The 22260-nt window shown below is 40.9% G+C and overlaps 2 protein-coding genes across 4 annotated transcripts in view; one reads left to right on the top strand and one right to left on the bottom strand.

Moving 5' to 3' along the window:
• LOC117556916 (BTB/POZ domain-containing protein kctd15) overlaps positions 1-14495 on the top strand; it is a 43501-nt gene extending 29006 nt beyond the window's left edge. For all 3 annotated transcript variants that reach the window (XM_034232512.1, XM_034232511.1, XM_034232510.1), the window contains exon 5: positions 11124-14495. In XM_034232512.1, coding sequence (XP_034088403.1) covers positions 11124-11282 — 159 coding nt within the window. In that variant the 3' untranslated portion in view covers positions 11283-14495. The remainder of the gene's footprint in view (positions 1-11123) is intronic.
• Positions 14496-18987: 4492 nt separating this feature from the next.
• The window catches only part of LOC117556917 (transcription initiation factor TFIID subunit 4-like), a 43406-nt gene continuing 40133 nt past the window's right edge, over positions 18988-22260 (bottom strand). Inside the window, exon 2 of the mRNA XM_034232514.1 lies at positions 18988-21559. Within this exon, the coding sequence (XP_034088405.1) occupies positions 21386-21559 (174 nt within the window). The 3' untranslated portion in view covers positions 18988-21385. The remainder of the gene's footprint in view (positions 21560-22260) is intronic.

Here is a 22260-nt window from a genome sequence, read left to right as displayed (position 1 = left end):
CCCCAGCCAGGTTACTGCGCCATGACACCTCCACCTCCCCCAAAGTGAGACCTCCTTCAGGGGGAGAGTTGAGCGAGCGGGACAGAGCTGGCGTGGACTGCGGCCATGTTTTTGCTGCGAATAAATGAAGAAGAGGAATGGAGAGGGGGGGAAATGATATGCATAATTTACGCTTTACTCCTTTTTAAGACACGGCTCGTTTTTTTTATAAAAAGACTCCAATATAACACCGCTCAGGGCGATTGAAATACACGTATTGCATTTTTTAATACCATACTTACAATTTCTCAAACAGCCTAAACCGGTTTATACTTCTTTTATAGATTTTTAAATGACTTGCAATATAATTAATTGGCCGCATCAACTAACACAACAGTTTCCTACTCTGTTTACCAGTGAGGGTGGTTATGGGATGTGTCTGACTAACATGGTCTGAAATTAGTTTTTTTTGTTTAGGTAGCTCCTCTATAGACTGAAAATCCTGCGAGCAGACAGAGGATCTGTACGGTTTCCTGTTCACCATGTCTCTGTCTGTTGCCGGCGCCTTTAAGACACACAGATACACAACATGATGTTAAACGCCTCACACATATGCAGGCGCAGTAGAAGGGGTCCGGCTCATTGAGTCGATGTAGATGAGGACACACGGAGCAGATGGATGTGTTTTTTGCGGTGTAAGCAGATATTTTTCTAAACAACTTGCTCATTCTGTCCTCTCTCATTGTTCCGTGAAGGTATGAGAAGGTTAGGGAAGTAATCCTCGTCTTACCCGCCAGACAATACGATCTGATTTCAGTCCTGGACCCACTCACACAACCACACACACACACACACACACACACACACACACACACACACACACACACCCCCACACACACACACACACACACACACACACACACAACCACACTCTGTCTAAAGTCTGGAACAGAGTATTTATGAGGTTTTATTGAAGACAGGAAAGAGATGGATATGTGACAGCTTTTAAATGTACTCCCTATTCAATTTATTATATCTCACTGGCATGGAGAATTCACTTTAGTCTCAAATGGTTTTTATTGAAGTAAAGGTACGTTTGCTGTGTTGCCTGAGGCTTGGAAACTGCTAGACCTTGTGATACTCCGGTCACAATGAGATAACATGTTCCCAATACTTTACTGTACACTAAGCAACGGAGTTTAAAATCTGTTTTTTATACACTCAAAGATAAAGTAACATGCCTTAGGTCAGTAATGCAGTGAAATGTCTAATTCACATATTTGAAGCACTTATTATAGGCTTTTATCAAATATTCAAACACATATTTCTCCGTTTTGATCAGTTTTTTATTCACTTAAAGGGCCCTTTTTATGCTCATTTTCAGGTTCATATTTGTATTTTGAGAAACTGGATTTTTACATGCACACAAACCTATACATGTAGAACACACTATAGGAAAGGGAAAAGGCCACAAAGCTTAATAAGGCCTCTAAGATAACATCCCTAAGGTCAAATAAATGAGTTAAACATCTCATTCAAGCAGAATTTAAAACACTTTTGTAGACAAGATTTCTGATACATTATATATTAGATTAAACTTTATCATAATTTTGTACTTTTATCCTCGATTGCACATTGAATACAAGTCATGGGAAATGCAGTTAGCATCTACTCAGAAGTGCAAGAGAAGCAGGAGATGGAGGACGTATAGACGCTTGAGTGTATACAGAGAAAGTGTTATAGGTATAATCACTATTAACAGTATGAATGGAAGTATAGACACTTGACGTAGTGTGTATATAACAGCCAGTAGACTAGTATACACACTTTGTATAAATAATATGAGTAACTGTAGAAGATATAACCGATTTGGACAGTTTTATAAATAAAATGACTAATGTGCAAGTCAGTCAATATCCAGAGCTGTGGGGGACGTACAGTTAGAAAATAACAATGCAAACAGTTTGTTTCTACAGAGATAATATCTGTAAAGGAAACTCTGACAGTAGTACAAAGTAATTTCTTTAATTTAGCCTCCTTTAGTCCTTCTTCCTGTGTGTTCAGATGTGAGGATAAACAACCCCACCTTGGCGAGAGCTTGTCCATGAAGTCATGACTGGAATTTAAGGGAATAATGCGAACCACCTGCTGCGCCGTGATGTAGATCCAGCGGAGAGAAACAGACTGGCAGAGGCACTTAACGGGAGGAAAACATTTAGCCAAAGAGCCACAGAGGTGCACACACACACACACACACACACACACACACACACGCACACGCACACGCACACACACACACACACACACACACGCACGCACACCGGGCTGCTGCTCAATTCATCACTGTGATGAAGTGCTGGGATCACACCACAGCCAATCCGTCCTCCATCAGAGTGACAGCCAGGCGGTCGTAGAGACGTCCCTCTGCGGCCGGGCGGGAACGCAACGAGTCGCAACGCATCGCAACACACTCTTACATGTCACTCTGCCACTCCATCAATCCTTCACCGACTGGAGAGAGAGAGAAAGCTCTTCAGAGCAGAAACACCTTCAGTTGCTCCTCAGTGGCAGAACGGGATGTTAACACTGTTATTGTAAGGGAGGGGGGGTATTCCCAGTATCCCCAGTATACTCCCAGTATACTCCCAGTATCCCCAGTATCCCCCAACATTACACAGCTTTGGGAGTGCACCACTTGGTAGTTAAGAAACCCTGGGTACTTCATCCTAAGCTTTTAAAGGGGGCATTCCACATTTATTTTACACCCGGATTAACACCTCTTCTCTGTACCGGCGACGCAGTCGAAAGTAAAAACATAAATGGATAAATGACGGTAATGATTATAGTTTTTTTACTTTCATATTGAAAGATTCATGCCAATTTAAAGTGGTAGGATAACTATTCTGGATAACTAAACCATGATAAAATTGTATTCCCAGTATCCCCAGTATACTCCCAGTATTCCCAGTATCCCCAGTATACTCCAAGTATCCCCAGTATCCCCAGTATACTCCCAGTATCCCCAGTATACTCCCAGTATCCCCAGTATACTCCCAGTATCCCCAGGCTAAACAAGTATCTAGTTCCTTTAAAGAGGCCCTAAGGTTGTCCCTTTCCTGTATGGGGGTCATCAAAGGCTAAGATCCCTGTCTCCCCTTCAGAGTTTTCTCTCCCACACACAGTCTTTGTTTGCCATGTACCACTCGTGCGTCTATTGGCTAGCGCTCCAACACATTGTACGTGATAGGCTAAGAGGCAGGACATCTCTAATCGGTGGACCAATCACAACAGAGCCGGCCAGCTAACCAATCAGAGCAGACTGGGCTCTGGTTTTAGACAGAGGGTAAAAAGAGGTGCTGCAGCACAGGCAGTATGAGAAGAATAAAGAGCTTTTTGAACATTAAAGCATGAAGACATGTAGAGACACTACATACTGATATACACCTGAACATCAGCAGGAGAGGACTCTTTAAAGTAGAGACACTACATACTGATATACACCTGAACATCAGCAGGAGAGGACTCTTTAAAGTAGAGACACTACATAGTGATATACACCTGAACATCAGCAGGAGAGGACTCTTTAAAGTAGAGACACTACATACTGATATGAACCTGAACATCAGCAGGAGAGGACTCTTTAAAGTAGAGACACTACATAGTGATATACACCTGAACATCAGCAGGAGAGGACTCTTTAAAGTAGAGACACTACATACTGATATACACCTGAACATCAGCAGGAGAGGACTCTTTAAAGTAGAGACACTACATACTGATATACACCTGCACATCAGCAGGAGAGGACTCTTTAAAGTAGAGACACTACATACTGATATACACCTGAACATCAGCAGGAGAGGACTCTTTAAAGTAGAGACACTACATACTGATATACACCTGAACATCAGCAGGAGAGGACTCTTTAAAGTAGAGACACTACATACTGATATACACCTGAACATCAGCAGGAGAGGACTCTTTAAAGTAGAGACACTACATACTGATATACACCTGAACATCAGCAGGAGAGGACTCTTTAAAGTAGAGACACTACATACTGATATGAACCTGAACATCAGCAGGAGAGGACTCTTTAAAGTAGAGACACTACATACTGATATACACCTGAACATCAGCAGGAGAGGACTCTTTAAAGTAGAGACACTACATACTGATATACACCTGAACATCAGCAGGAGAGGACTCTTTAAAGTAGAGACACTACATACTGATATACACCTGAACATCAGCAGGAGAGAACTCTTTAAAGTAGAGACTCTACATACTGATATACACCTGAACATCAGCAGGAGAGGACTCTTTAAAGTAGAGACACTACATACTGATTGAGAATAATACGTCCTCTTTAAATGACTGGACACTGGAGGAAAAAGTCATATTAATGAGCAGATTTTTTAAAATTATTAAGCAGTTCAATCAAAAGTAAAAATAAGAGGTTTAGTAGTGCACACTTGACTCTAGAAAGGAACACGTTTAAAAAGCAGACGAGATCAGTGAAGGAAAGTGATATCAGCACTTCTACTGTTCTCTTCAATTAAAAGTATTTTATTCAAAATCATACTTAAATTAAAGTGCAAATATATTCAGTTAACCACTTAAACTAATTATAATTACTCATAACTCAGACTGTCCCTTGAGTTTTACATTATTGGGTCATTAATAATGATGGATGACTGTGTAAGCAGCATTTAAATGTCGCAGTTGTTCGATGTGTAATAATGACTTCACGCTACGCTTTAAGCTAATTATTAAGACGGCATCATATTTTTTAAACTGGCCATTTATTTTGTACGTGAAAATGAATACCCACAGCATTAAATATTACTGTCAAATAAACTTAGTGTAGTAAAACGTCATCATCAATTAAAGGTGGGGGAGGTAATTTTGGAGAAACCAGCTCGAGTGCGCTATAATTTGAAAATACACAGTCGGAACAAATCTCCACTTCCTCACAGAGCCCCTCCTCCAACACACACGAACGCGCACATGACCAATGAGGGCACGAGATAAGTTTGTGCACAGATGGAAGGCTGACAGGCAGGTAGGCCATCCAGTTACTTTAGCCGGCTCAGATGATTGGTCGTGCTTTTCACAGCGTCACGGCTTCCACAGATGAAGTTTTGTATGTATTTATTGTCAAAGCACTTCAGATATTCATTGCTATCGGGATGTTAAGAACATTCCATGGAATATAACAAAAAGTGTATCTCGAGCCGGTTTCTCAAACGTACCTACCCCGCCTTTAAAGGTGAAAAGAGTCTCACTAATTTACGTTTCCTCCAAAAGACAACCAAGTCTTGTTCCTAAAGTAAAATCTAAATACAAGCTACTACTTTTTTCTGGTTTTAAAATAGTATTAAGTGCCATACAGTGGAACGTTTAGTACTTAAAATAACAACTGGTTATTGTAGTTTTAGCACCACAAAGCCAGAAAACCACAAATGGGGCGAAGCCTGTGAGCTAGTTCAGAAAGTCAACTCGAGCACCAATGATACATTAACACGTGACGCGCCTCGTCCCTCTTACAACCAGCCAATCACATTCTCCTAAACATGCCGCTCTATTGAAGCTGCCAGGTCTTCCTGCCTCTGCCTCGCTGTGCTGCCACTGCTGTGTTCACTTGCTATGGCTGCGTTCATGTTCCTGCTGCTGTGTCTCACGTTGCTGCTGCTCGCCTGCCCCCCCACCACCCCAGCTTCCACCTGTAGGCTCGGGGATAGTTATCTAATCATCACTCAATGTTCTTTGTAATTCTGTGGAGTGATGAGGCCCGAGCCTAGACGCCAAACTATATGCTGCTTCTAATAAACATATTTAGAAACACGTGAGGTGTCTGACTGAAATGAATAAAAGGCTATCCAAAAGAAAATCAAGTAAAATCCAAATCAAACATACAGCTGTTTTCCAACCTACTTGACATTCACCTTCAAATAGAAGTTAAAGTAGAATAACGTGAAAGGTTAAGTGCTTAAAATTGTAATTAATGTATTTGAGTATAATTCATGTTATGTTCTACCACTGGTAACTGTAGTATTAGTCTGAACTGTACCTAAAGTCTCTTGGAAATGACTCGTTCTCTCCTCTTTGCACTGTCCGGGTTAGAGGTTGCATTACCACAAGAGTCCCTTAAACTAAATGAGTGTGTGTGTCTTTGCAGGTCTCACTAAAAAATCTATTAGAAAGCTGCAGCTGATTCAGAACGCCGCTGCTCGAGTCCTCACTAACACTAAGAAAGTGGATCACATCACTCCAGTTCTGAAGTCTTTACACTGGCTTCCTGTGTGTCAAAGAATAGATTTCAAAATACTGCTGCTGGTTTATAAAGCACTGAATGGTTTAGGCCCAAAATACATTTCTGACCTCCTGCTAAATTATGAACCATCCAGATCTCTCAGGTCTTCAGGGACTGGTCAGCTTTCTGTCCCCAGAGTCAGAACTAAACATGGAGAAGCAGCGTTCAGTTATTATGCTCCAAATATCTGGAACAAACTCCCAGAAACCTGCAGGTCCGCTGCAACTCTGACTACTTTTAAATTCAGGCTGAAGACTTTTCTTTTTGTCGCTGCTTTTAATTGAACTATTCATATCTTAGACTGCACTGTAACTTTTATCCATGTATTTTTTCTTTTAATGTTTATTTTATTAGCTTTTCTTTTTAATGACTGATTTGAAATGCCATTTTCTTAATGTCTTTCGTTTTTTGTAAAGCACTTTGAATTGCCTTGTGTTGAAAAGTGCTATATAAATAAACTTGCCTTGCCTTGTGGATATACCACTCAGAGAAACTTTAAATCAAAGAGTCCATTTGTAATGGTGAGCTCAGCCTCCGTAACACAGCTACATGATGAATGTTGCCCAAATGCTATAAGAATATATTACTCTGTCAAAGTGTTTTTGTCGCTTGTGATTCCTTTTTAAAAAAAGCTGGCAGATGGCTCGGAGAATGAGAAAGAGTTGGAGCTTCTCGGCTGTTTTGTGCCAGATGCTTGTGTTAAGCGGAGGATACGATGCAGAGTTAGAGCTCCTCGTCGCATATTAAAGACTGTGCATAGTTAAACAAAAGAGACCCCCCAGAGTGAGGGGCCCATCACAGGAGTGTCATACATGTCAATCAACTCAAGCAAGTTTCTCCTGAGAGAGCAGCCATCAATATTACATCGTGCTCCGGTTTTCAGCCCTGAGACTCTTCCCCTTTGATTCCTTTTGCCCCGCCATCTTCCCTGTGTTGGAAATGTGCTGCGAGGTTAGAGGCGTGAGGTTCTTGTACCCCCCCCCTCCTCATCCCCACTGCAACCCCAGATTGAGTGGCAGCTCTGTGAGATATGGCGTGTGTGTGTGTGATGGGGACAGATCCCTGTGCAGCCAATTGAACCCGGTAACAGTGAGAATGCTTTATTATGTTTCAAATGTGTGAGGACCACCGGGGATGAAGCTTTTATTCCGCTTTCTGCTTCGATCACACACAGGACAAGAAGTTTGGGGAAGAATGAGCGAACTTTTCTGAAGTATTGTCATGGGATAATACACTCTTAGAAATGAGACGGGTTGTTCCTTAAGGATTGAGGTTTAACCTAGAACCATTTTGTTTTTTTAACAGTCCTTTGGAAAATGATGTGTACTAATAAGAACCATTTCTTTGCTTTGTAGAAGAAACAATTGTTCCTTTTCGTTGAAAGCATCCTCCAACAACCCGGAAACTCAGATTGTAAACCTTGGGTTGAAGTAAAACTAGTCTTTTTGGCACATCTTTAGGATAAACTGTGGTTTTTCATAGAACCCTTAAGAATAGGGTTATAGGTGAAACCCTAACAAAAACATATCTAAAATCCCCACATATGGTATGTTGGATTTTAGATGAAAGACAAACTCAATATTTTGGCACATCTGTAGAAATACAACATGGTTTTTCATAGAACCCTTTACAGTAGGGTTATAGATGAGACCCTTACAAAACAACCCTGTGAATAATTAAATGTGTATTATTCTGATTTAATACACTCATGAAACTCATGGACGGGTTCTTGTTGGAACTATTTAAAGGTGGAAAGGCTCTGGATAAAATCCCCACATGTGGTTCTAGGTTTAACCTTTTTATGTTGGGTTCTAGGTCAAACCTACAGAAAGTGTCGAGGTAGAAGAACCCTAGTTAGCACCTATTTTCTTGGAGTCCACTTTTCAAAGTTTGCTGGTATTCTGATTTCCTGTTTTGAAATTCGTAATGACATAATCAGAGAAAACCTTTCCAGAGTTGTGGCCATGCTAGAAGTTCAAAGTATTGCACATGAAAAGGAATAATTAGCTGTAATTCCATTTCATGAATATCATCGAGCTTTGGAAGAAACTTCAACCAATCCGATCGCTTACATGCAACTCGTTTTTTGTTGTGGTTTCACTCAAATGAGGCAGGAAAGTAAGCAGAGAAATGTGAAGCATGCAGCCTGCAGTGTGTTGTTCTGATCTGAGCCACCATGTCTCAGCTTTTTAAGAGGGTGCTTTGCTTTCTGTCGTCAGCCGGGATTGATTTCAGGACAATGTCTCGTGGACATTAAAACCTTTTGCTTGGATACATCTTAATTATTCAGTGTACTGTTTATCCCCCCCATGGCACTAATTCACTGTATCAAACTGAAGTTTCTTTCACGGCTTCTTATAGTCATTACAGTATCCTTGACTCAGTTAACTATCTATAATAATATCCTAAAGTCTTTTGTGTTGCCATGCATTAATGATAAAAGTGTTTTTCAGACTATCTTTATTGATCAGGCCATTCTCCTCTGTGACCAAATTCATTGCCGAACATGACAGTCCCACATGCTTTAAGAGATGATGGTGGGGGGGAAATGCAATGTGATGCAATGATCAAAGAAGGCTATGTAATATCATTTCCATAATCGTTAGGCTCCTCGTCGTCTGTCATGGGTTTGGGAATGTTTGATGCTTGGGCAGGTCTCTTAATTAGCCATCCTCACCATCAGCTGTCTGCCGCCCCTTCTGTCTCACAAATTACAGAGTTTGTCGTCGTCGTATGGCCAGAGGACGAAGAGAGGAGGGGGTAACTTTTCCCAAGTGGTCCCTTAATGCTTACAAGCAGCATGTCGGGTTGCATTTCAGTTTAATCAGGATGTTAGGGATCACGTGTGTTCTTCAAGTTTGTGTGCGTTTAGGTGGTATCATTTGTAAGCTTGCATCCTTGAGAAAATTATTTTAGTTTCTGCAAATGTTGCTTTTCGACCTTGAGGCTTAACTGCCCCAATTTAGCCCTCAATGGGATCCTCGCGCTTGTAATTAGAGAGGTCATTAGTGCATGTGAGTGTTTGTGTGTGGGCATCTGAAGAAACCGATCTATTTTGTGTGAACTTCTCTGGCTCGGTGTCTGGCAGTAAAGGGGTTAGCCCTTGGCGAAGACCTTTCATTTCCATGCGCTGCACACTGCATTAAAAAGGACGGAGGAATAAGTAAATACACAGCACTCCTCGCACTGGGATTTAGATATACCCCCTCCAAAAAAAAACACAACATCCCACAAGGATTACGGCAGATAAGGAGAGAAAAAGGATCTTGGAGTTCACATGTTTTGCAAATCTGCATTTGGACGAGTGTGTGTGCAGACTCGAGGGCTAACATCTCACCCGGCAGCTCCAACACTTTGTCCTCACACAGATCGCCCATAACTCCCGCTCCTCATTCCCAACACGTCGCTGCTTCCTTTTAGCTCACGGACCTCACTTCTCCTCTCACCCCGGCCTCATTACTCAAATTAGGAGCTCCAGTAATCACGGCGCTCGGCTCAACGCAGCCCCTTTAACACACCTCGCGCTCACACTCCGCTCTCCTCATCCCTTTGAGCTCATGCCCTCGGTTCAGGAGCCAATCCAGCACAAGCGCATGAATATTGCAGAGGTGGTGTGATGTCGGAGAGCCCTCTGGTTTTATTCCATCTCTACGTGTGATTGGTGTAGGGGGAGGTTAATGACACAGAGTGTATGTTGTGACAAAGATCTGAGGTTGAGGATGGATGGATGTCATAAAGTGATACCTATATCTATCCCTACTTTTAGATTATGATTCTTTTTTGAAAATACAAAAAACAACCTTTTAAGTGATGGTAATGCGATATCATTAAACTTTCTAAAAAGTCGTCATTATTTTTCATGGAGGAAACGACTATCTGATTCTGGAAAGCCACATTCATGCAGAAAAGTATTTATCATGCTAATAAATGGGTTCACATTAAAAGTAAAAAGGGAAAGGGCTCAATCAGGTGCTTACAAATCAAATCAGGTTTTATTTGTATAGCACATTTTAAAAACGATTTTTGGTCGAGCCAAAGTGCTGTACAAGCAAATAATAAATAACACTTTACTACAATCGCAAAACAGAAGACAATAAATTACAACAGCAAATATAAAAATCAAACACAGGGAAATGTCATGAGTCGTGCTCCGCTCTGACTAGAAGGCCAGAGAGAAGAAGTGAGTTATTGGTGTTGATTTAAAAACCCCTAGGGTCTGGGCCGACCTCACATGGAGGGGCAGAGTGCTCCAGAGCCTGGGGCCAGCTGCTGCGAAGGCTCGGTGCCCTCGGGGTTTGAGCCTGGTCTTGGGCACTACCAGCAGAGTTTGAAGAGAGGATTGAAACCACTCCCAAGTCTATACAACAAATACGAAGCTACCGCTAGCAGCAGGCTAACAGCTAAGCTAGCTCTTTCAAACGGTGGCAAATTCCACTAACAACAACCTCTAACATTCAGCAGTTTACACAATGTATCTTGTTTGTTTAATTTTTATAAAAAGCTTCCAGATCACCATTTGACTTAAGAAAATCAAAGGTATCTTTTATCTTGTTTCCAGTATTTATGTGAAGCTAAGTTAGCCGTCAGCTAGCAGTAGCTTCGTGTTTAGCAACAGACTCATCTAACTTTCTGCAAGAAGATGTTTGAGCCATTTACCCTTTTTAACTTTAAATGTGAGCCCCATGTTTCTAATGTTAGAAAGTGTTGAACTCTTTTCCAAAATGTTCAGCTTTTTCTTTATAAAGTTTGAAGCCTTCAACTCGATTGATATGGCAGTTCTGTTATTAATGGCGTTCTCTCTCCCCTCTCCTCTCTCCTCTCTCTTCAGGTCCTGGAGCGTCTCTTCCAGAAGGGTTTCAGCGTGTCGGCGTCTTGTGGAGGCGGCGTTGATTCTTCCCAGTTCAGCGAGTATGTGTTGTGTCGCGAGGACCGACGAAGCCTCTCAATGAACACGTCCATCAGGATAAAACAGGAGCCCCTGGACTAGAGCATCCTGGGAAAAGGGACTGTCAACCCTACCAATACTCCCTCCATCTTCTCACACCACCTTCCCTCCCCTCACCCTCCAACAGGACACTCACCGCCCCCCCCCCCCCCCAACATACCTAAGTATTAGCAGAGGCTTGTTAACCTCGCGTCTCTGCAGAACTCTGAGGGGAATGTAGTACCAAACAAAGGAAAGAAAGCAGCAGCAAGAGTTTTTGATTATGTTTAAACAACTCCCAAAGAGACTGTGATGAAAACAAATGGACTCGACAGCAGCTCACTTGAACAATTTATAGCACCGTGACTGGTTCCCTCATGAATAAGGTATCCTGACCCTTTTTGGACTGAGAAAACTCCAAGAATCCCAACACACACACCTACTCCAACTTTGTCTGGCCTGCTGTGGGACATAAAGCTTTGGCAGACAGGACGCTGGTAATGATAACAGGAAGAGGACATAATCCCATAATTTCTCGTGTCCCCCAAAAGGCCCCAAATCCCCCCAAGACCCTCGACCCCCCCACCCCTACAGGCTTTGCTACAGACGGCGTCGCCTCGCCGAAAGCAGCATCGTTTGCCAAACTGATTGTTTATTACAATTTTCATTGTTGTTTCTAAAGTATGTTCTTCTTGCTCCTTTTGCTGTTCTTATCATGACATGGTGTAAACCATTATTATTAATAGGATTATTTTTAATGTTTTTTCCTTTCTCCAATATGAAGGATGTATGAACGTTGTATTCATTAGGCTTTGAGAGCTTGTGAGGGAGCGTTTCTTGGCAGTAGAGGCAGAAACTCAGATGTCTGCAGGCTATGTGGCTAAAGCGATCTGGCTGGCAATGCATTCAGAGCCGGGAAAAGTCCCATTGTTCAAACGAGGGAAGGAAGAGAACCTGGATCTTTCAAAATTGTTTATAGTCAAATGTGTAACACACATAAAACGTGCTCTGGAATTTCTGCTTATTAGCTCTAAAACATATCTCGGGTCTCTGATCGGATTCTTTCTCACGGGCACGAAACATTTGCTTTTATTCAGCAGAAGTTTACGTCCATTTGAAATGTTGAACAAGCTCTAAGTGTATTCCAGTTTGATGAGGGAGAATGTTAAAGACTTGAGGACCAACGTGGACGGTAGCCAGTATGTCTCGTGATCAGCAAGAGATGTACTCTAAATGTTTCTTTGCACTTAAACATTTCCCAGCCAACACTAGATGAGCCCCGTGAAGTCAGGCTGTTCAAAAACACGTTCCAACAGAATGAAAAGGTACCAAAGGAGACGAGGTGCAGATTTTGTTGATTGTAAAAACATAATGGCATCATCTCTTTTAGCAGTTTATAGCCAAATACACAATGCATTATACAAAAAATACCAACATGTGTTCCTCCAGGCCTCTGGTTTTGTTGAGAATAGCTCGCAGCGCAAAGTTTGAGAGCCAAAGTCTCTTGTTTGTTTCAATATTGTCACTTCTAAGCCAAGATTATTTTCTCTGGTTTGTCACATGTTCGTACGGCAGAACCCAAAGTAAACTCCCAGCATCAGCGTCTCTCACAAAGAGGCGAGTGGGCGGCATTTACTCTATCCTGCTCTCATTCTTTTGGTCTTATTCTCAACATGTCTGGATCAAAGACAGAAAACAAGAAAGGCCAAGTTGTCCATGCTTTGTATTTGTGTGTAACTCACAGATGCTGTTTCTTCCAATCCAAAAGACTGATATATAAAAAAAAAAAAGTCCATTCTGATCTTTGTGAGCTCTGAGCTAAACTGGGGTTGCTTTTTATTTAGGTAGGTTTTTGGACCGTGTTGTGCTAATATCTGCTCTGGATGGTTTGATTAAATAAGGCCAGTGATTGGTGGAAGATGAGCTGGGTGTTAGTGCAGAAATCCACTCCTCCCCGGGGGTCTCGCTCACAATCAAGCCCATCTTTGTTCTGACCTGCCAGTGGCCTGCGCCTTTGCATCCAGTCGCCTCAAAGGGAATGGTCAACAGGGCCTTTCATGTTTCAGAGGCATGTTGGGCTCTTCACAGCGACCGCCTCCCCGAAGGCTCGCAGCGGTGCCAGTAGAAACTCGGCTCTCACCCCCTGCTGTGGTGTCATCCCCATGCCCTGCTTTCTGTAAAAAATCGCCCTCCTACTCCGCGGCTCACTGAACCACACGGCAACACACAAACTGATGAGTCAAATCTGGGGAGAAGTTACTGTACGGGATCTTTGACCCAGTTGGGTGTCATCAAAAACTCAGAATCAGAGTTAAACCAGACTAGTTCAATCTGAGAAGAAGTTACCGTACAGCTGCTGATCCTGGGACCTTTGACCCAGTTTGGTGTGAAAAACTCAGCGAAAACTAAGAATCAGAGTTGAATTTAAACCAAACATCTGCAGGAATTACCCTTTTTTTTTTAGGGAGGAAGTAAAAAAGGCTTGTTTTCTCACTGATGTTGAAATTGCAAATCACAAAATTGGCGTTTAATCCGTTTGCCGATGAGCTCTCCAAAAGCTCTCAGTGAAATTTGATCAGAAGTTGCCGATCCCCAGATCTTTGAGCCAGTGTGGAGAACTCAGCGAAAACTAAGAATCAGAGTTGAGATTAAACCAAACATCTGGGAGGAAGGAAAAAAGGCATGTTTTCTCACTGACGTTGCAATGAGAAGTCACAAATGGACGTCTAACAGATTTTAAGGGGTGCACATTAGAATAAAACATAAATGGCTGCAGATAAAGTGAGAAAAGGAACAGAAAATGCAGTTTTTGGAGTTTGTCATTCTGTGCAATAACCAAACCTTTTGACTCAATGACAGGTTCGTTACAAAGCTAAGAGAACTTCATATTGTTCACACGTTTTCGATGAAGTGCTGGTCAGTGTTTCAGCCACTTTACATGGCATTCACTCCACCTCTGAGGCGGGTCAGTTGTACAGTTATTGTATATTGAATTATCAGGACTCTGGGTTTTAAACGGGACCCTCGTGTTTTTAAGAGACCTCTAAGTCCTCGTCACAAAAAAAAAAGAAGAATGGAAATAATTCAAAAGCATTACATTGTGTACATATGGATTCAAACATTTCAAAGGGTATAATAAGGTGCAAATGTATATTATTTAAAGTGTTTAAAACAATTAGACTGTGGTATTAAAGGGCATGTGTTCATTTACAGTGTCTCCATTTGACTTTTCTTGCATATTTGCGATAATAAAAGGATGTACTGATGTATAACTGACCGGTGTCTCTTTGCTCTCACGTTCTTCCACTTACCTTTCAAAAGGAAAAATCAATAAGGCTTAGTTTGAGCGTTTACTTCAGTCATGACATTTTGCTTTAATTGGTGATTTTGGAGATTCAGATGATGCCTACATGCATTGGAGGAATGTTACAAAGCACATTTAATCAAGTATTGTACTATTTTGACATACTGTACTGTACTGTACTCCAGTATTTCCAGTTTATGCTACACCATATATTTCTACTCCACTACATTTTGGAGGCACATGTACTTTTAAATCCATTACATTTACTTCACATTCATATTTACTTGCTACCTTTCTACATACACATGATATCCTTGTATGATATGTTGTATTACATGTACCCAGTATTTAAAGTAACTAAAATAGCCTCAACATTGACAGACAATAACATGTATTTGTTGGTAATAAAATCAGAAGATTCTATAATAATGTAAAAAGAGCTATTCTGCATACTGAGTCCGTTTTCTGTACATATTGCTGAAAATACCTCTTTATTTCCACTTAAGTCAACATTTTCAATTGCATACTTTTACTTATAATTGAGTATTTTAATACTATGGTTTTTGTAATGTTTTTATATATATTTCTACTACACTACACTTTGGAGGCAAATACAGTACTTTTAATTCAACAACATTTATTTCACTTATACCTTTAACAAAACATGATATGCTTATACAGTGTCATTATGATGCAGTACTTAACAATAATGTACCTATTTAAAAACGTACTTAAATTGGCTGAATATTGACAGAATAAAACACTTATAATAATACAAAACATACGTATGCTATATAAGAGCCGTTCTGCATGATGAGTACTTTTACTTTTGATAATTGAAGTACATTTTGAATTGGATACTTCTGTTCTTCCAGTTAAAGGGGACCTATCAAGCAAAATGCACTTTTTGATGTCTTTTATACATCAATGTGTCCCCGGTGCGTCGGGGAACTCACGCGGCGTTAGAAAATAAAACCCTCTCTCTTTTCCTCCGTACCCACATCTTTTAAAAACAGGGGTACAACGAGCGGATACAGATTTGCTGCCGATCTGACGTCAAATCGGCAACGGACCCACAGAAAGTTGCTATCAGAAACAATGCCTGATGTGTTTTGGACGTGATCTCGTCTTTGTTTACGTTAGCAAGCCTCGCTAACACTCAGAGCTAACCTGTACTGGAGAGCACGTGTGTTTAAAAAGCAGGAAATAAAAAAAGGAACTCACCTTGTGATAAACCTGCAAGAGAAAAATCATTTGAGCTCCATACTGTTTCAGAAATAATCCTTGATGTGGTTTAGAACAGGATGGTGTTTTATCACAGCAGAATTTAACTTTATCTCTGGTAGAATTCTGATCAGGCATTAGCTCCGCCTCCTCTTATTATTTTTTTTAAGCTAAGGACCCAAAATCCGCGTTTCTGTGGTTGTTTCTCAATGTCGAGGAAGGCTGCTCCAGAGCCACTATTTCAAGGATGCTACGTCATCGAGTCCCGCCGAAGGACTGTTCCAATGTCCAGGATGATTGGAATTCTACCGAGGCCGGCGTCCTTCGTTGCAGGAAATTTCGAGGCTGCACATGTGTATCCTCCGCGGTCTTAAAATCCCCACAATGCTTTGCGCACGGACCAATTTCCAAATCTTTGGCGGAAATCGCGCTCCATTTAAGGCGGGGCCTCGCATATTACATTACATTACATTACATTGCATTTAGCTGACGCTTTTATCCAAAGCGACTTACAATAAGTGCATTCGACCAGGAAGACACAACCTTGAAGAAAACAGAATCATATAAGTATATCAGGTTTCATAGAGCCAAACATTTCAAGTGCTACTCAACTGGCTTTAGGTAAGCCAGTCCTTTATTAGTATAAAAGTGCTTCGTTAATAGTTCTATCGCTCGAAGTGGAGTCGAAAGAGATGAGTTTTCAGTTTGCGCCGGAAGGTGTGTAAGCTATCTGCTGTCCTGATGTCAATGGGGAGCTCATTCCACCATCTTGGAGCCAGGACAGCAAACCCACGTGTTTTCGCCGATGGGAACTTGGGTCCCCCTCGCAGCGAGGGCGCAACGAGTCGTTTGGCTGATGCAGAGCGTAGTGCACGTGCTGGGGGTGTACGGTTTTAACCATGTCCTGGCTGTAGGAAGGGCCAGATCCATTCGCAGCATGGTAAGCAAGTACCAGTGTCTTGAAGTGGATTCTAGCAGTTACCGGAAGCCAGTGAAGGGAGCGGAGGAGCGGAGTGGTGTGGGAGAATTTAGGAAGGTTGAAGACCAGACGAGCCGCTGCATTCTGGATGAGCTGCAGAGGTCGGATGGCACATGCAGGTAGACCAGCCAGGAGGGAGGTTGCAGTAGTCTAGGCGTGAGATGACGAGAGCCTGGACCAGAACCTGAGTCGCTTTCTGAGCATATGACGCACACCTGTTCCACAATTCTTCGTTTTCCGAGGCTAGGAAGGATTCTTGCATCGCTTCTGAAGGACCTGACTCGGAGGGACATGTCCTACCAAGGAAGCGTCCTCGACATTGAGAAACACCCTCTAACAGGGCTGAAACAGAGGGGTACGAGCAGTATGAGGCATGGCTACAATGGCTGATCTATTTGGTATTTTAAGCAAAAAACGTCACAGACATGTTTTGTATAGGTATGGCTCTACATTATATGTTTCCAATACAGCATGATAGGTCCACTTTAAGTAACATTTCCAAATAAGGACTGTTACTTCTAACGGGGCGTTTAAAGACCGTAGTTTTTCTAATTGTAGTTAAATGAACTGGCGTACTTGACGTTTTTTTATATGCTTTATACACTTCCACCACTGCACATCCACTCAACCAACCAATCAATCAACCAATCAATAAATAAATCAACCAACCAATCAATCAACCAATCAATAAATCAATCAACCAATCAATCAAGTTGTATTCATATATCCCATTTATCTCAGGAGGCTTTACAGTTCGCTCTGTCCTTAGACCAGGGGTGTCCAAACATTTTTCACCGAGGGCCACACACAGAAAAATATTCGAAGGGCTGGGCCACTCACTAGAGGTATATTGCCTCATAAGTTAAGTTATAAATTAGCAAAATCAATCAAATGTAAGTAAATGATGCTCGATACAACAACCTACATCACAGCTTTCCATAGGGTTTCATTTATTTTGTTAGCAGCTCATTCCTTAAAACAGAAACCTTTGCTTATCATAAGAGGAAATATGAAGGGTAGATTTCAAGGTTGTTATGTAAATAAGTTATTGGGCTTTTTTCTTATCAACTTAGATTTTTTAGAACATATTTTCAACTTCAATTGACTGAAAGTGGTCTTATGAACACTACTGTGTAATATCTGTTTACAGATATATTTAAGAAGTACAATACAAGACAAGCTCAAGTTTCATTTCTGGGCCATATTTCATTATACGTTTTGAATTTGCTGAGGGCCGATTCAAAATGGAAAACGTGGACACCCCTGCCTTAGACCCTCGCAATGTTCAGAAACACTCCCAAGAAAGCCCTCATCTACATCTCAGTATGTGGTTGCTGTGTTCAGTAAACGCATCTCTTAATGTTCTGTAATTGAACTGATGAAATATGTTAAATATCTCCAGTTTACTGTACCATATGGGGGCTCTGCGTTTAGTCTTCAGGGCTGAATCCAGATCAGCGGCTGAGGAATAGGACGACATCTTGAGAAAAACCAATATGCTCCCAAACTCTAATATTTTCCACCGAGTTAAACAGTTTGGTCTTTTTGAAAATGCTTCTGCTTAATTAGCAACAGAAACCTAGGGGGACTTTTCATAGTTGAGCAGCGGCGCTTGTACTTTAGCATGTGCGATGTTAAAAAATGGAAATGAAGACGGCTGAGTAAGAGGTTGACTTTAGTAAAACTGTCTCGCAAAAACATAACAGCTTTTCCCTTTAAAGACTGAGGAATAGAAAGAGGGGAATGTTGCTCAGTGATGAAGTCATCTTTCAGGAACATTTCCATTTTCTTTATTCCTGTTAAGACTCAGAGGTGGGAAAATGTGTTTTAATTCAGTTAAATTACAGGTGGAAGTACATTTACTCCGAGTACTGTACATTTGTGAGGTACTTGGCTACTTTGAACTTTTACTCCACTACGTTTAGGAAGCAAACATTGTGCTTTTTTCTCACCACATTTATTTGACAAGATGAGTTACTTTACAGGTATTTATTTTCATGAATGAATGCATTATGATACGTAATATTCTGGATTAAAATACCTTGCAGTATAACAAGTCATTAAAGGTATCTCCGCCATTACCAGCTGTCAGATGCATGCACAGTACAATATGTGCCTCCAAAATGAAGTTGCATAATTACCTCAAAATTGATGTACGATACTTGAGTAAATGTACTTCATTACTATCTACCTCTGTTAAGCCTCCCTCAGTGTATTTTTGCTGTTAAACAAAAGAAGAAATGGACAAAGTCAGCATGTGCTCAGTTTAGTAAACAGCTTATTTATTCCTTTACAAAATAGGTACAAATACACAAGTATTGTTTTTCACACAAACAGGAAATGTTCAAGATATGTACAAGAGTTTACCAAAAATAACGTGGTTCTAATAAACACAGTTTTGTAAACAATATTTACAAATCATCCTTACATTGAAATGTGATTTCCCCGTCTGTTTACATCAGTAATATTATCCTAATATTTTGGCTAAAAAGCTGTAATATTAAGAGTAGAAATGTCTTCCTGTGAAACAGAAACAATAGAAATCACTAATAAAATCTTTTTTTGTCACCACAATAATCATTGTTGTGCTTGTTTTTAAACATGGTATTTGGGACATAGAAAATATGAATGTGGAGTTTAAAAGCCAATCAAAAAAAGGGGGAAATTAATATATCAATTGTTAAAAATAACTGTCTTTTGTCAGAAGTTGGCAACGCTGTTTACAATTTAAAATGAATAATTCCTTTGCTGTGTTGCAGCGACAGCTTCGAGTTGTCAGGTAAAAAAAGTGAACAATAATTCTTTAAAATGTCACCAATGACAAGAAAAGCTGCATAGAGGCCAAGAGATTTAGTTAGATAGAAAGAAAACATAAAGTACATCATTGACAATATTACAGAATACGATGAAATAAAGAAAAATGACAAGGCGACAAACAAGACGACCGGCCCTTTCCTTTCTTCAGTCAGTTATACAAAGATAGAAACAAATTGGGATATTACAAATTAATTTGAGGCTGGAATAAACGTCTTCCTTCTACAATTAAATATTAATTTACAGCAGTGATATTTAATCTGGGATCAAAATAAAAACAAGTTGAAGTGCTTTGTTCATTCAGTCATTCCCAAAGTAGGTAGGGGGTTAAAGGGGACATCAGGACACATCAGCAACACTGAAAAATAGCTGCTTTTTTGTTTAAATGAAATGCTAATTATGTGCAGGCAGGACAGCGAGAGGAGAAAGGAATGCCTTTTTTGATCTGAGGTTTCATACAATAACCAAAAGTGTTTAAAGAAGTGAGCGAACACTACACAACATCTAGTCGTAAAAAAATAGTTCACATTCAGCGAGGGTAAATGAAAATATACTGACAAGGGTGACCAATCAGAAACGTGTGTCATAGTGCGACTATAATTTAGTTTAATTACCTTTTTCAGAAAGGTCACAGGGACTTTGTGTCATGTCTGATTCTCATTTTACAAAACATCCTAATACTGACACGGGGAATATTCCTCTTCCTACAAAGAGAACATGATCAAAATATACATGCTGGAAAATAATGTAATAAGATCTACAGTAAATTGAACGCGGTGCTGTTATTTGGAATCAAAACGATGTCTCATTAGAATATCGTAGGCTGCGTCGTCGAGGTGTGAATATATTCATCTCTTCCAAAATAGTCCTTACTTTGAGGTGGTTTATTGAAGCTAATGCCAACGATGTTAAATAAAAATATCCTGCAACATTTAAAACCCCTTTTTTTCCTATTACAAATCCAACACGACGAATTCCATATGTACGGTGGCCGACAGGTGCTAACATGGTACAACGACCAAAATACATTTCCGTTGCAATTAAAATTACACAGATGTGCAAAAACACATGCAAATGAAGAAACATCTACATCAACTTGACGAAACACAAGCGTAGTGTTTACTAAAAGCGCTGCATGAACACAACGATGCAAGAAGCTCAACGGGTACCAGGGGACTCTAAAAAGTGACACACACAGCTGGGACCGGGGCGATTGTTGACATTCAGGGTTAATAAAGTTGGCCAACTGTAACTGCCAATGGAAACTTACCTAAAGTCTAAGTTGTATCAGCATATTTAAAACATGTGATCACATTGCAGAAATATTGCAGATCTGCTGTTAGCTAGCTAGCTAACGTAGCTAACCTAGTCATTTCAAATACAAATCACAATTATCAAACAGACCAACTAATTTTATAATCCCTGAATGTCAACAATCGCTCCGGTCCTAGTTGTGTGCGTCACTTTTTAGTGTCCCCTGGTTTCTGTTTGGTTTTGGGTTTCTTGTCATTTATGCAGCGCTTCGCATGTTTCGTCAAGTTGGTGAATGTTTTCTTAATGCTGGTTTTATATTTGCTATGTTTCTGAAACTGCAGCGCGTTTCTCCTAATGGAAATCTTTTGGTTCGTTTTGCAGCGCGCTTGCACCGGTCAGCCGCCGTATGCATGGCCTTTAAACTCAATGACCTAACTACTCATCGTGAATCTAAAACAGGGATTTATTTTTGTACTTTTCTTTCTCTCTCTCCTTATTAAAAGCTACATGAAACGTCACTACAGTACACATGGAGACACTGAATCATTAGACCTGATCTGAAGGCACGTGGCGGGGGAGGGGGGGTTGAGGCTACTTGAGCAGGGCGCGGTAGAGGAGGAGGGAGTGGGCGGTCTCTCTCTCCTGCTCCATGTAGAAGATTAAATCCCTGAGGTTGACGCGTGTGATGCGCTGCCGTGCGTACTGACGCGACGAGGAGGAGGGGTCGGAGGAGCCGGACGGGGAGCCCATCGAGCTGCCTGACACCTGCAAGACAAGACAGAGGGCACAAGGTGAGATGGGGGATTAAACACTGGTTTCTTTACATTTCGAAATCCATCGTTTCAAGGGTTATTATTGCCCTAAATTCTTGACAAGGGTTCAAGAAACAATGCTGCACAATGCTTGCAGTACAACAACTGTGTGTCCACTGCTTCAACGTCAAAACTGCTACACCAAATGAACATTTGCTCAAAGATTGTAGGTCAATCTTTTGAGAAACACTATGAACCATACCTGAGCCTAACCACGCTTTGAACAGTGAATATGAATTGTTATCAAATCAAGGTACAGTGTCCCAAGATGTAATAAAGTTAGACAGCAGCACTGTGTGTACTAGAATTCTTAAAATCAAAATGTCCTCTTGTGGAACAGCCTCCCAACTGAGATACGGGGTTGTCCCACTCTCAATAGCTTTAAAGGCCAACTCAAAGAATGGTTGAGAAACAAACAGACGGGCACTCACCGCTAACTGCACTTTAACACAGGGGTATCTCCTCTTGCACTTTAGGTAGCTCTATTATCCCCTCTTGCACCTTATATGTCGTTGCTGCTAGATTGTACTGCCATGTGGTAAATACTCGTGTATGCTGCTCTTGCTCTTTTGCACTTTTTGCATATCATGTATTTTGTTTGTAAAACGTAATTTTCTTAAATGTTTTATGTGAGGGAAATTAGCTCAAAGCTAA

Source organism: Gymnodraco acuticeps, unplaced genomic scaffold, assembly GCF_902827175.1.
Source record: "Gymnodraco acuticeps unplaced genomic scaffold, fGymAcu1.1, whole genome shotgun sequence".
Lineage (NCBI taxonomy): Eukaryota > Metazoa > Chordata > Actinopteri > Perciformes > Bathydraconidae > Gymnodraco > Gymnodraco acuticeps.
The sequence above is the reverse complement of the archived record's forward strand: the minus strand, read 5'-3'. Positions and strand labels throughout refer to the sequence as shown.